Raw genomic sequence first — 14,087 nt, 5'->3', positions numbered from 1 at the left:
AGCTTGCCATCTTGCTTTCTGTAGATCAGCTTAATGCTAAGTGGCTTTGCAAATTCAGAAGCAAGGCAGCCAACCTGACCAGTCTTTAAATCAGTTTGGTCACGTGTGTCAAAATTATATGCTATTGCAGAGCTCCCAGCCAGATAGAGCAGGATTATATTTGGTAATGTTCTTCCTTCCAGCATTATCAAGTTGTAGTGTACCTTGTGGAAAATTCTGGGGAGGCAGGGGTGACTTGAGAGTTTTAAATCATGTTGTGTATTACATTTTCCATGTTCATTGGTTTTCTGAGTTCATTTGTGATAGCCATTTTCTCTGCCTTAAAGTAATAATCTTCCCTTTATGAACTCCCTGTTGTCTCCGTAGAAAGTACTTGTAAATTTTAAAGCGGTAGCCCTATGATTTTAGTGTAAGAAACAAAATCCCAAGCAATTAAGACTTGGTGCATGTACATGGTAGTCAAAGAGTAAAACTAAACGTAGTAGCTAAGCTGCGCATATACATGTGTGCATACACACGCAAGAACACATGCACACACACACACAGTGTTAGTGAGGCTCATCGCTGTGATAAAATAACTATAAGGAATGAAGAGAGGGCAAAGGGATGGTTTATATCCCTGGTGTGACAATGTATGACAGGTTTGACACACTTGCAATGTACACAAGTATGACAATGTAAGGTTTTTTTTTTTTTTTTTTTTTTTTTTTTTTTTTTTTTTTAATCATGCTACTCAGAACAACATCTGCTTTAAAACTTATGAGTTTTTTATTTCTGGTATATTCCATTAATATTTTGAACCCCAGTTGACTGCATGGAATGAAAACCATGGAAAATCAAGTCATGGATGTGGGACAGCTACCATATATGAAAATTATGGGTTTGTTTGTCACCAGGAATGAAATGCAATGGACTTATGTTTCACTTCCTTTTTTCTAGAAGGCTCTCTAGTCTCTCACAAAGCTCCTTAATATTTTTCTCTTGTGGTAAAATTCATTAACATGAAAATATACCTTGATGTGAGGAACCCTGAATGGTGTTCTTGATCAAGTGTTAGATCTTTCATGTTTAAGAGTTAAATATTAAATATAACATTTTTGTATTTTCTGATATTGTTGATGACATTGGCCAGAGTGAATTTCTTAGCTAAATTACTAATAGTATGAATCAATAGTTACTGAACATTGGTCACTTGCTCTGTGCTTGACATTGCATTCCACTTTGGAAGACAATGGTGACTAAGTTGAATAGGCTGTAGGTTTAATTTGATTCTTAACATCAAGAAAGTGCTCTCCACGAACAAAACCTCCCTTAAGATTGGATTCATCCATTTGACTAATAAACGTCTCTTTTAAATATAGCTGTTTCTCAGGGTGAATATATTAGATTGCTATTAGTCATTCACATTTTATTACAAATTGCTTTTGAAGCCTCAGTAATAGCTAATGGGTTAGTGTTTGGAATAAATAATAGTTTTGATGGATGAAGAGGGAAGGGTGAGATGACTCTGGAGCCCAGTATATTGCTAAAGAAAGGCTAACGCGGGTATGCTAGGAGGACAAGTGGCATGAACACACAGGGCCTGACAGCTGTTGGGAGTAATGGGAAAGAGAGAGTGAGACTGTGGGAGCCAAGCTGGTGAACACTAATGACAACCCTTATTTTTAAGTGGGGTAAATTCATTGTGCCTGCTACTAGATTTCCTAAGGACACTTTAGCACAATGATGCTTTGACCATGTTCCTCCAACAGCCCTTCAGCTCCCCCATCCCATTAGTTCCCTTCTTTCCTCTATACAGTTTCTTTTCTACTTTCATGTCACACACGTACATAAGTTAGTGTGTCTGAATAAAATAAAAGAGCCACAAATGAGAGAAAAACTGTGACATTTGGTTTTCTGGGTAGAGAAAATCTTACCTTACCTTTTTTACCACCCTAGAGTTAGTTTTTGTCAAATGCCTCATCTCAGGCATTTTCAGAGGAATGCATATAGTAACCCTTAAAAGAATCTTCTGGCTTGGAGGCAGGATTGAAAAGCTTGGTTCCTTCTGGAAAATGTACAGGCTTTAGCTTTGCTAGGGAAATCTTCTGCCATGGCTCAAGAAGTTCATGGGCCATAGCTTTTCTTCTGATACTATTTTCTCTCATGGTTTTCTCTCTCACTACAGTATGGCTCTTTGAAACCAATGATTAAAAGAGTGACACTGTTTTTTTACAGGGGATTTCAGGTGTTTGGTTCACAGATAGCTTCCACTCCCTTGAAAGATGCTCCGGCCTGAGTTCTTGGAAGAAGTCACATTTCCATGTTCTCTGTGTAGTCTACAACTAACATATACAAGCATATACTCATTATGTTCTTTGGATCAAGCGATCCAAAAAAAGTATTATATGTAATACCATACTTAACTCTTGCAGACAGTACCTTGAGAGGTTACTTTCCTCTTTCTCAAACTATACCTGATGAAAAGGGAAGTGTGTAGGGATTATATTCCACTACTGATAATGGAAAACCTGGCATGTAATGCCTCAAACAGTTTATTTTCTTCATGTTGTTGAGGACAGAAGGGAGGACATCGAAGCCAGCAACTTTCAGGCATGCTAAATGTAGCCATTTTCAAGCTTAATATTTGGTTGATATTAGTTACACGTTTTTTGTGGCTGTCACATCCTGTCTGCTTTTCATCCTGCCATGTTTGACATGTACATTTCTTCATCCTGTTTGTTGTCTTGTGCTTGAAAGCTACCTGCTCTACCACTGGCACTCCACCAGCACTCCAGAGATTCTTAACTGAGAGTGCTTTGTCCCTCCACAGGTATCTGATATGGCTATAGTTTTGGTTGTCACAACTTATATGGGGTTTGCTACTAGCATTTCGTTTGTTCAAGGCAATGATGCTGCTAAATACCCAACAGCCTACAGGACAAACTCTCAGAAGAGTTATTTGGCCCCAATGTCAATACTTCTGAAGTTGGGAAACCCTGGACTAAAGGCAGGAAGTATGTCCCGGCTGAGTCTGTTCTCTTTTAAAATAGATGCTCAGAAATGCACAAAGCATTTTGATCTACATTCCATTGACTCAAATCTTATCCTACAACCTATAGGTGAATCCATATAATTTTGGTTTGTACTATTGTCATCCTGAGCAGAACTGGGCTCTATAATAAGAGAATGGCAGGAGAATGGATCAGTCTATACTATACACTAGGCAGTGTTGACTTTAGAAGAGAAATAGTTGTCTGCAGACAAAGAGGTAGTAAAGATCATCACTGCTTGTGTCTCTTCCACTGGGGAGGGATGAGCAGCTCTCAAATGCAGCTTCTCTCCAGATGTGTGCATGGAATAAAATAACTAGTTATAGAAAACCCTTGAGTTTTCTTTTCATCAGCCTCAAATAGCCTGCAAAATGTTTCTCACTGTATGTAATATGCCATCTGTTAAATATTCATCCCATTATTTCCTCAATATTTATATGGTGACTTGCTTTTCCCTGTTGTTGTTGTAACCAGTGGGATAATTGATTTCAGATGTGCCTAACTACCACTCTGCCCTTCAACAAATCATCTGACTATTGGTGGATCTTTTCTCTCATTCTGAATATGTTGGGAAGTTGTGTGTCAAGATTTGCCTTAGTCTGTCTGCAGGAAGTGGACACACTTCTAAGTGTATCGACCAGAAAAATGTTTAACATGAGTGATTAGACAGGTTGTGGCATTATTGCAGGCCTGGGAAGTAAAGGCCAAGGCTGCCAGTGGTCACTGTTGACTGTACACCAAAGTGTTCTTCCCAGGAGAATGCTTGGAAGTTGGTGGCAGCATGTGGTATCTACTGTCTGCAGATGCTCATTGGCCTCACTAATGCTGCTTCAGTGAATAAATGACATCTATATCTCCTCCCCCTTCTAAAGCCCTATGAGTATTTCTTGTGACAGTCTGATCTAGAGTCATGCCCTAGATCTAGAGCCTGAAGCTTCTCAGGGAAAAATGGGATGGGTTGGAATGGTGAGGAATTAATAAGCTCTGGAAGACGGAACATTTGACCCAGAATACAAATATCCATATACATTTTTTTGAAAAAAAAGAGTATTCTACTGAGCTGTTAGCAGTCTGCTATTAGAATCATTACCTGATTTGATTTGTGTATTCCTGGTAGGGAAATCTGTATTTCTTGCATTTCTTTTCTGATTTTCTTTGAGTTGTGGTGATGCTAAATAAACAAGGAAGGACATAGTGCTATACATATACAGTACAGGAGCTAATGTATTCTATGAAACTCTGAGGTTCAGTGAGGTCCCAGAGCGTGAGGTTTGAAACAGAATGCATAATTCACTGATACACTTTAGGAAAGCTAGTGTTCAGAAAACAATTGTGCATGACTCAGCTTGTCTTGTATATTTTTGGGGTGTGTATGCTGAAAAGAACTATCTACAATTCTTTATTTGCTAAAATGATGCATATGACTTGTGGTGAGTCACTAAATTATACTGAAAAAATTAGCCACAACTAGGAAAGTAAGCAGTTTCAGAAAAGAGGTAGCCTGTCGACCTGTGACATATTTATTGTTTTGTGGCCGTGGGAGAGTTGTAGCATCCTGTTATCATCTTAAACTTTTAGTGTAGCTTATAGGTTTTTGAAGGCAGAATTTGATCTGTGCTATATGTGAGTCCCTGGAACAGCAAAACCTATTAAGGCTGTGTCCTGCAGCACTTCTAAAATCCTATATCTTGAGTTGGAAGGTTTCCGAAGATATTTAACATTTACATTATCTTAAAGAAGATAAGGGAGATGTACTATCTAGCTTTAATTATTTCTTGAGTGAGGTGATTTGGAAGGGACTATAGAAGAAATGTCGTTAGCCAGAGCATTTGTGTGTGTGTGTGTGTGGGGGGGATGTCACTGGTTTTGCATTGAGGCTTTGCAGGAATGCAGCTAATGGGGATGGGGCTGCCTGGGTCTTTTGTTGGCTCATCTGAAGGTACACCTGGAAATCCAGATTCACATGCAAATGATTTATTTAGCAAATACTTGCAAGTGAAAGCAGCAGTAGACTGGGAGAAACTAGACTAAGAGAAGATCTGAGGAGAACATACAAATTCACAAGACATTTCGGAAGTAGTCTCATCCCATGAGGAACACTGCTAGTGTAAATTATACTTCTGAGCTTGTCCTGAATTGAAGTGAAGATGCTGGGCTTTCATGATCCTGCCACAGTCAGTCATTGGCTAAGAGTTGCCTGTAAGGAGGGAGAGGTCAGAATGACAAAAGGCTGAACAACAGCTCAGAAGGAGCTGTGGTTATATGTAGGCCTTCAGATTTTCTGGGGCTGGCAATTAGAGAAGACAAGACTCTAGTAATGGATGTGGAAAGAAGACCAGAACAATGGTAATATCAATGGACATGTTAATTTGGAGGGAAAAAATTGCAGGGTCCCACCCCTAGAGAAAGATCTACTGACAACTAATGACTGCTGGGGGAAGAAATAGCCTCTCCAAGTGATAAACCCCATTATTAGTTGTCCACAAAAAAGTGGTCATCGTTGAAACTGAAGAGCCAAGACCCCTACCCATGCCCCTGCTTTGGCAGCCATGACAGGCTGCAGTAAAGAACCAGCAAGACAAAGGCCCCTGACTCAGCAACATATGCTAAACTCCTGACCTTGCCCTGATTACTAGAAAGCCAGATACCCTCCATGTGGCAAGGAACTAATCAGAAGTTAGCTGGTGGGCTCTGGATGTGCTTTCCTGATAACAGTGGAGTGCAGAGCATAGCAACTGCCCTGGGAGGACCTCTAGGCATAGCAACCTTCCTGCAGCTGCGGTTGACCAATCAACACAGGACAGGTTGCCCAAGCCCGGAGGGGCACCAATCCTGAGACTGTTGCTATGCAACTTGCAGACCCCCAGACACTCCCCATGCTCTACCCCAATATATTCCCTGCCCCACTGCTGCTCCAGATCCCACCTGCTTTGTCTGTGTCTGATGGACTGGAGAACCTATTTAACTCATGAAATTAAAGATGCTTTGCTTTTGCATCGGATTGGGTCTCTTGGTGATTTGGGGGTTCAGAGTTTGGGCACAACAAAGCCACATATATACTACCACCAAAAATGACTCATCTGGATTTGTCTGTGAGTCTGTGTGTAACAACAACAATGATACCAATACTAATGAAAAAGAAGCTACCAATTTGAGGACATGAGGGGAGGGATGCAGGGAGGGGCTGGAGGGAAGAAAGAGAGGGAGAAAAATCATGTAATTCTATTTCAATTAAAAATAGTTATAAACAAAAGACTTTGGGGAGGGCTACTTATATACAAGTGATAAAAGGCATCCCAGGGACTGTGGGTGGAGCCTAGGCAATGTACTTGCAACACTATTGTGAGTTGCATTTATTTTGTGAAACCCAGAATCTAGGGACATGGTGGGGGGACTGCAAAATTTCTCTAGGGCTAGGGCTGACAAACTTTCTTCCAAAGGCCCAGATAAAATATTGGAGACTTTGTTAGCCCTAGAGTCTTCGTTTCAATGACTCAGCTCAGAAGTTGTAGCAGAGGCAATTATAGATAATAGGTAAATGAGTGAGTGTGGCTGTGTTCCAGCATAATTTTATTTACGAAAACAGGTAGAAAAAGAGGCCTGAAATTGGTCCTTAGGCCACAGTTTGCCAGTTGTTGCTCTAGACTGGCACTCACACTGGTTTTCCTTTTATCTATTCCCTGCATGCTGCAAAACAAAGAAGGTAATCATTAGTACCTCTGTCTATCAAGTAGATGACTATGATGTGATGCATCTTAAATTATTCTGGACCCCCTGCCTCTGACCTTTCTGTTGTTCTGGCCATCACTCACAGAGCTGCATGGATAATCAACCCGATGCATGACTCATCTCTTTTCACTCCCCTTGGAAATATTTAACCCTCACTTATCCGAGTAACAACAACAACAACAAAGGCGTGTTAGCATGCATTGGGGAGTTTCTATGAATAATCCATGAATTTCCTATATATCTGTTTTTCATATTAATTTACTGTAGGGTAACTTTTTACATATTCATGAAGTACACCGGGATTTTTGACATATGTATGCAGTGTAGAATGGCTAATAGAAATTAATTGGCATATGCATTAACATATATTTATCACTTTTTGTGGGGAAAACATTACAAATCTACACACTCAACTGACCATATGGATCAATGTGGGCTTGGATTTTTCTACAAACACTAGCCTCTGAGCATTGCAGCAGGTCTCAGATCATTTCATAGGTCTGCTTTATCACATGCTCCTTTTATTCTTTCACTAGTACTTGTCTTTCTGTGTCTAGTTTATTCCAGTTCCCACAATGATCTCTGATTTTATCACCCCTTTGTACCTGAATATTATCCCATTGTTGTATGTGTTTATGTATACGACACTTTATGTTTCTTGGCCACTGCACATGGTGCTGCAATGAGCATGGGAGTCCAGATGGCTCTTTGATATACTGATTTCATTTGGAGGGGGCGGTACCTATTATCTATGGCTTTACACAGCAGAGGAATAGCTGGATCTCACTGTAATTCTGGTTTTAGTTTTTGAGCAGTCTGTTTTGCACAGTTGCTGGTAAGTGTTCTTTAGTTCTTCAGATCCCCACTGAAAAGTTTCTGTACCCTGATGTCTTTCCACTGATGTAACAAACCAGATCAGGCTGAATTAATAACTCCAGGTTTAATCTGAGAAAGCATCCCTGGGTGGCCCCAGGGGAAGAAGAGAAAACCATGAGGAGGGGGCTTTAAATACCCTCTGGGCATGGAGCTGCAGATGGTGGACTTTCTTCAGAGCAGGGTCTGGAATGGGAGGAGTTGGGGTGGGCGGAGCTTCCCAATACCCACCAACCCTTCTTTGTAATGGCCAGCTTACCTCATGCTGGATACTATTTTATTGTGCTTTTAATTTGCATTTCTTTTATAATTGGTGATGTTAAAAGATTCCCTTTTAAATCCTGCTGCACATGGATGTATGAGAAACCATTTTACAGGTTCTTTATAGAACGTGTTTTCTTGCTATTGCGTCATTTAGATTTTGAAAATGTGTTTCAGACATTCACGACTATTAGCTATACTCACAGTCTGTTATTCTGTGTGCTACATTCACTACATTTGTAGCACATTGAGGATAGGTGGTAAGTCTTTTTGTTTTATCATTTACAGTGGCTTGCATATTGAAGACATTAAGTCAATAGAGTTTTCAGATGAAGACTGAAGTCCTATATCCAGTGATTATTAATGATTTAAATGACATCATATTTCTCATTTTTCTTTTTATAGGCAAGAGCTGTTTTGGCAAAAGTTGGCTATCCAGAGTTTATAATGAATGATACTCATGTTAATGAAGACCTCAAGGCAGTAAGTGCTAAATTTACTGTATTTTTTTTTTGGCAGGTTTCACTGGCCTTATGCCTATTAACTAACCCAAGTCCAAGCAATTAAACCTGGTGGTGCCAGAAAGTACCAACTTTTGATTAATTCCTTGGCTATATATGAGCCTGAGTTTGCCAGGCCTATCTCAAGATTTAGTGCAGATTCCAAATACAGGAAGTGTCAGAAAGCTGAGTGGACATCGTAAAACAAATGGAAATAAGTCACCAAATTAAGTATTTTACAATTAGCAGACATGTTCTAATGGTGAATGCATCATGTTTGTTGTTAAATATTTTTTATTTTCTTCATTCATATTAAATGGATAGACATAAATCTGCCTGCTGAGAGTCAACTTCATTAAACTTTATGACTGTTTTGGCAAATTAAGTGCATATATGTATGACTCTATAATTTATTATGCATTGGACTGTATATTGGCAGTAAGTTACTGATGAGCAATGGCAATAATTCTTTTTTATTCTAGTGTTTTGAGATACATATTTTTCATTACAGCCCTTTCTAATCACGACTACTGCTATTTCCTTTCCCATAAATAGTTCAGAAGACATTTTTTCTTCTTCAAAGAAAAGCCCTGTTTTCACAATTCACTGAATTTTCTTTCTCTCTCTCTCTCTCTCTCTCTCTCTTTCTTTCTTTCTTTCTTTCTTTCTTTCTTTCTTTCTTTCTTTCTTTCTTCCTTTCTTTTCCCCTCCTTCCCTCCCTCCTTTCCTCCCTCCCTCCCTCTTTCTTTCTTTCTTTCTTTCTTTCTTTCTTTCTTTCTTTCTTTCTTTCTTTTTTCTCTCTCTTTCCTTCTTTCTTTCTTTTTTTCTCTCTTCCTATTTTTTTTTAAAAAAACATGCATTTTATGCATAAGGGTGTTTCATCGGCATGTGTGTCTGGTGCCACAAGAGGCCAGAAGAGGGCATTGCATCCCCTAGAACTGGAGTTACATATAGCTATGAGCTGTCCAATGTGGGTGTTAGGAATCAAACCCAGTTGTCTAGAAGAGCAGCTAGGGCTTTTAATCCCTGAGCCATCTCTCCAGCTCCAGTACTGGACTTTCTTTAAAAGTAATCTTGAAATGCTTTTAATAACTGTGGCTCTTAGGTCTAACTCTTTGTGCTGAAATTGTGATTTGACATGTGGCCTATCTATAAATAGTGCTAGCTTTGTGACTGGCTATTTTATAAGAATGTTTCCAGGTACAATAAAGCCTGAATTTAAAACTGTATTTCAGTCACCAAGACGGTGTTACTTTTGCTGATTAAATTGAATATTATTTCTACTCATGTTTTTCCTATGTGCCCAGGAGTGATTTGATGCTTTTGAAGAGGCTTGATATTAACTTTACCCTTGGATGAAAATAATATTTATCATATCTCAGAGTTAGTCTGGAAGAAAGTCACCTCACATTCTGTTTGTATCCATTAGGTATCAATAGTTAAAAAAAAGCACTGAAAGAACAAGTCTTTCATACCATTTATTGCATGTCAAAAATGGAAGTGTGGAAGTTATACAATACTCAGCCTGCTTAATTTGAGAAACAAGTTTTTTTTTTTTTTTTCAAGACAGGGTTTCTCTATGACTTTGGAGGCTGTCCTGGCACTTGCACTTGTAGACCAGGCTGGTCTCAAACTCACAGAGATCCGCCTGCCTCTGCCTTCAGAGTACTGGGACTAAAGGCATGCGCTACCACTGCCCAGCTTGAGAAACAAATTACGGCTTAATTCTCTTTTAAAAATCTTTGGTAATATACATATATTTGGAGAACTTTCAAAACATCTCGGTGAATTGAGGATCATAAATGTTTTAGTTAGGGATTTCATTGCTGTGAAGAGACACCATGACCATGGCAACTCTTATAAAGAGAACAGTTAATTGAGGGTGGCTTGCTTAGAGATTCAGAGAATTAGTCGATAGTGATTATGAAGGGGCAGTGTGCAGGCAGACATGGTGCTGGAGCTGGAAGTGCTACATCTCGCAGGCAACAGGAAGTTGACTGACTGTCACACTGAGTGAAACTTGAGAAATGGGACCCACAGTGACACAACTACTCCAACAAAGCCACACTTTCTAATAGTGCCATTCCCTTTGGGGGCCATTTTCTTTCACCACCACATACCACTCCCTGGCCCCCAAAGGCTTATAGCCACATCATAATGCAAAAATGCATTCAATCCAACTTCAAAAGTTCCCATAGTCTATAACAGTATCAAACGTGTTTCAAAGTCCAAAGTCTCTTCTGAGACATGCATGGCGATCTCTTAGCTGTAATCCCCCTGTAAAAGTCAAAATCAAAAATCAGATCACAAATTTCTAACATATAATGGGATAGGATATACATTACCATCCCCAAATGCAGGAAAAGGAACATAGCAAGGAAATACTGGACTGAAGCAAGACCAAAAACCAGCTGGGCAAACTCCAAACTCTGAATTTCCACATCTCATGTCAAAATGCTCTTCAGGATTCTAACTCCGTTCAGATTTGTTGACTGCAACACACTTCTTTCTCTTGGGCTGTTAGCAGTGCTACTCTGCAGATATCCCACAACCTGGCATCGCTAACATCTTGGGTTCTCCAAGGCAATCCAGGCTGCAACTTCACAGCTTCACACAATGGCCTCTCTACTAAGCTTCCATTCAGGAACACCACTGACACATGCCTGGTCTTAGCAGCTTTATTCTGTAACTCCTTTTTCCCTATCAACTCTAAATCCAGAACCACATGGCTGAAGCTGTCTAGTTCTGCTGCTTACTGGGATGCAACATAGCCCCCTTGTTCAATTACATCATCACCAACTTTCTGTCCTTTACTGCCTAAGCTTGGCTGTCCTTGAACTCCTTTTTTAAACCAGGCTGGCCTCAAACTCAAAGATCCACCAGCTTCTGCCTTCTCAGTGCTGGGATTAGAGGTGTGCACCAACACAGCCGGCTCTAAACTTTTCTTTAATTCCATTTCACAAATTGGAAATTTAGCTAGATGGGATCTTTCCCTGCAGTCACCACTCCCTTTATTTCATTTCTTATTCTGTTTATCTCCTTGAACATAGGATTTAGGTCCATTCTGCTTCCTAGTACTCATTTTCTCTTCAAAATTTACATTTTGTAATTTATCCTGCTAATCCTGCTCTTTTTCATTATAAATCTTCATTAGAGTTACCACTAATAACCACAAAACAGAGTCTATACTAGGTTGTTTTGGGATTTCTTCTGCCATGGGAGTTAATCCAAATCCCTTCACTTTAGCCTTAGGCAGACTCTTTGGGACAAGAGCAAAAGGCAGCCACTCTCTTCACCCAAATATCATAAGAGTGATTTCTAGGCAACATACTAAAAATTCTTCTCTGAAACTTTTTGATCCAGCTCCTGACATTTCAAATCATTATCAGCACCATTGTCTTCCATGCTTCTACTAGCATGTTGCATTAAGCAGTGCTTAAAGCATTCCACTGCTTTTCAAACCCAAAGTACCAAAGTCCAAATTTCTCCAAACAAACACATAGCTAGGCCTAGCATAGCTATACCCCACTCCTGGTACTAACTTCTGGCTTAGTTAGGGTTTTTAATTGCTTGAAGAGATACCACATTTAATTGAAAGTGGCTCAGCCAGGCATTGGTGGCCCACGCCTTTAATCCCAGCACTCAGGATGCAGAGACAGGCGGATCTCTGTGAGTTCGAGGCCAGCCTGGTCTCCAGATCGAGTGCCTGGATAGGCCCCAAAGCTACACAGAAGAAACCCTGTCTCAAAAAACCAAAAAAAAAATATTTCTCATCCCTTGTGAAGGGATGCTCTCTTGACCTGGACACATGGGGAAGGGCCTAGGTCTGGCCCAGGATGATGTGGTAGACTTTGGGGAGCCCCTTTTGAGGGCCTTACCCTGCCTGGGGAGTGGAGAGGAGATGGCTAGGGGCAGGTGGGATGTTGTGGGGGGAGGGGAGGGAGAGCGAGAAGGGATTGACATCGGAAGCAAGCTTGTTCCTAATTTGAACTAATAAAATAAAAAAAAGAAAGTGGCTCACTTACAGTTTCAGAGGTTCAGTCCATTATAATCATGAAGGGGAGCATGACTACATGCAGGCAGATGTGCTGAAGTTGGGATTGCTACATCTTGCCTGCAACAGGAAGTTAAACTGACTGTCACACTGAGTGAAGTTTAAAAAGGCCTTAAAGCCTGCTCCCACAGCGACATACTTACTCCAACAAAACCACATCTACTCCAACAAGGCCATGCCCGTTAATAGTGCCATTCCCTTTGGGGCCATTTTCTCTCAAACCACCACAATAGAACACAATGAAACAGACTGAAACATTTTCTTTCTTTTTTTTTTTGGTTTTCATAATCCTAAATTATTTTCTAGGTAATAAAAACATTGTACCTCCATGGGGGAGGGAAATCTTTCTACATTTGGCTTCAAAATATGGCCTTTCCCAAACTGATGGTATTGCTCCGTAAGAAAGTAGTTATTGTTTTCTAGCATCTTACTCCTCAGGCACTTTATCTTTTACATTGTTTTAATGATTCTGGACACCTTATTTTTATGATAATTAAATGTTGAAACACTTGACACACTAGTATCCATTATGTTGTTATTCCTATCTTCACTGATCCTGAGAAGTCAATGAATTTATGAGCATCTTGGAGAGATGGATATAAAGAGTGAAAGAATTTGGGTGATGTTTTCAGTGCCATATAGAGTATTGGATCCAGGGCTGGAGTCTGGGACCAGAAAGCACTGGCTTCAATCAGAGAAGGGGACCTCAGGGACATCTCATCAGGAAGCAGTGCTGGAAGGACAGAGGAATCAATTGGGAGACTGGGTGGGAGTTGTTTAATGGGGGTAGTGGAGGAAAGGAAAGCAGCTAAAGGGAGGGAATGGTGTCTTGAGGTCAACATCATTTGATCTTGTGCAGGCTTTACTTATGTTCCCTTTGGCTATTTGGGTATTTTTCAATGTGTATGATTTTTAAATTATAGCTTTTATTATTTAAAATAATTTTAAAATTTAAATATATTTTCATCATATTGTACCCCTCCTCTAAGTCTTTCCATATCATCTCCCTCCCAACCAAGTTTAAGTTCTTTCTCAAAAAACAACAGGAACCCAATATAACAACAACCCCCCCAACCAAGAAAACAAAACAACACCCAAAAAAGAAAAAAAAGCCAAAACCCAAAACAAAACCCACCAAACTGTAACTAAATAAACACACACACACACACACACACACACACACACACACACACACACACACAACCAAACCTGTGGTTTCCGTTATATGTTGGTCAACTATTTTGATGTTCCCTCTCCCAGCAGGTATAAATGACAGTTCAGTAATTTACTCTCTCATCCTCTATCATTATTGGTAGTTTTTCATTATTTCATTCCTTCATTTTTAAAAATTAAGTTAAAACAAAAAATACTACATCAGAGTTGGACATGATAAGCCAACAGAAACAAGAGCCTAAGAGGAGGCACAAGAACCAGAGACCCACTCATCCACACACTCAGAAATCTCATAAAAAACACTGAACTGGAAGCCTCAATAAGCACATGGAGCCTGGTGCAAACCTGTGCAGGCCCTGTGCATGCTTGAGTCTGTGCTGATATTTTGTTTATGATCTAACAAATAAAGCTTTTCTGAAAATCAGAGTGAAAAGCCAGACACATTAGTCAGCCATAGAGGCTGGG

General features: G+C 39.9%; 1 protein-coding gene across 1 annotated transcript in view; it reads left to right on the top strand.

The window, feature by feature from the left end:
* Phex (phosphate regulating endopeptidase homolog X-linked) overlaps nt 1-14,087 on the top strand; it is a 213,574-nt gene that overhangs the window by 129,501 nt on the left and 69,986 nt on the right. Inside the window, exon 15 of the mRNA XM_027432770.2 lies at nt 8,301-8,378. Coding sequence (XP_027288571.1) covers nt 8,301-8,378 — 78 coding nt within the window. The remainder of the gene's footprint in view (nt 1-8,300; nt 8,379-14,087) is intronic.

The sequence above is a fragment of the Cricetulus griseus genome, chromosome X, assembly GCF_003668045.3.
Source record: "Cricetulus griseus strain 17A/GY chromosome X, alternate assembly CriGri-PICRH-1.0, whole genome shotgun sequence".
Taxonomy (NCBI): domain Eukaryota; kingdom Metazoa; phylum Chordata; class Mammalia; order Rodentia; family Cricetidae; genus Cricetulus; species Cricetulus griseus.
This window is presented reverse-complemented; position numbering and strand designations above follow the sequence as displayed.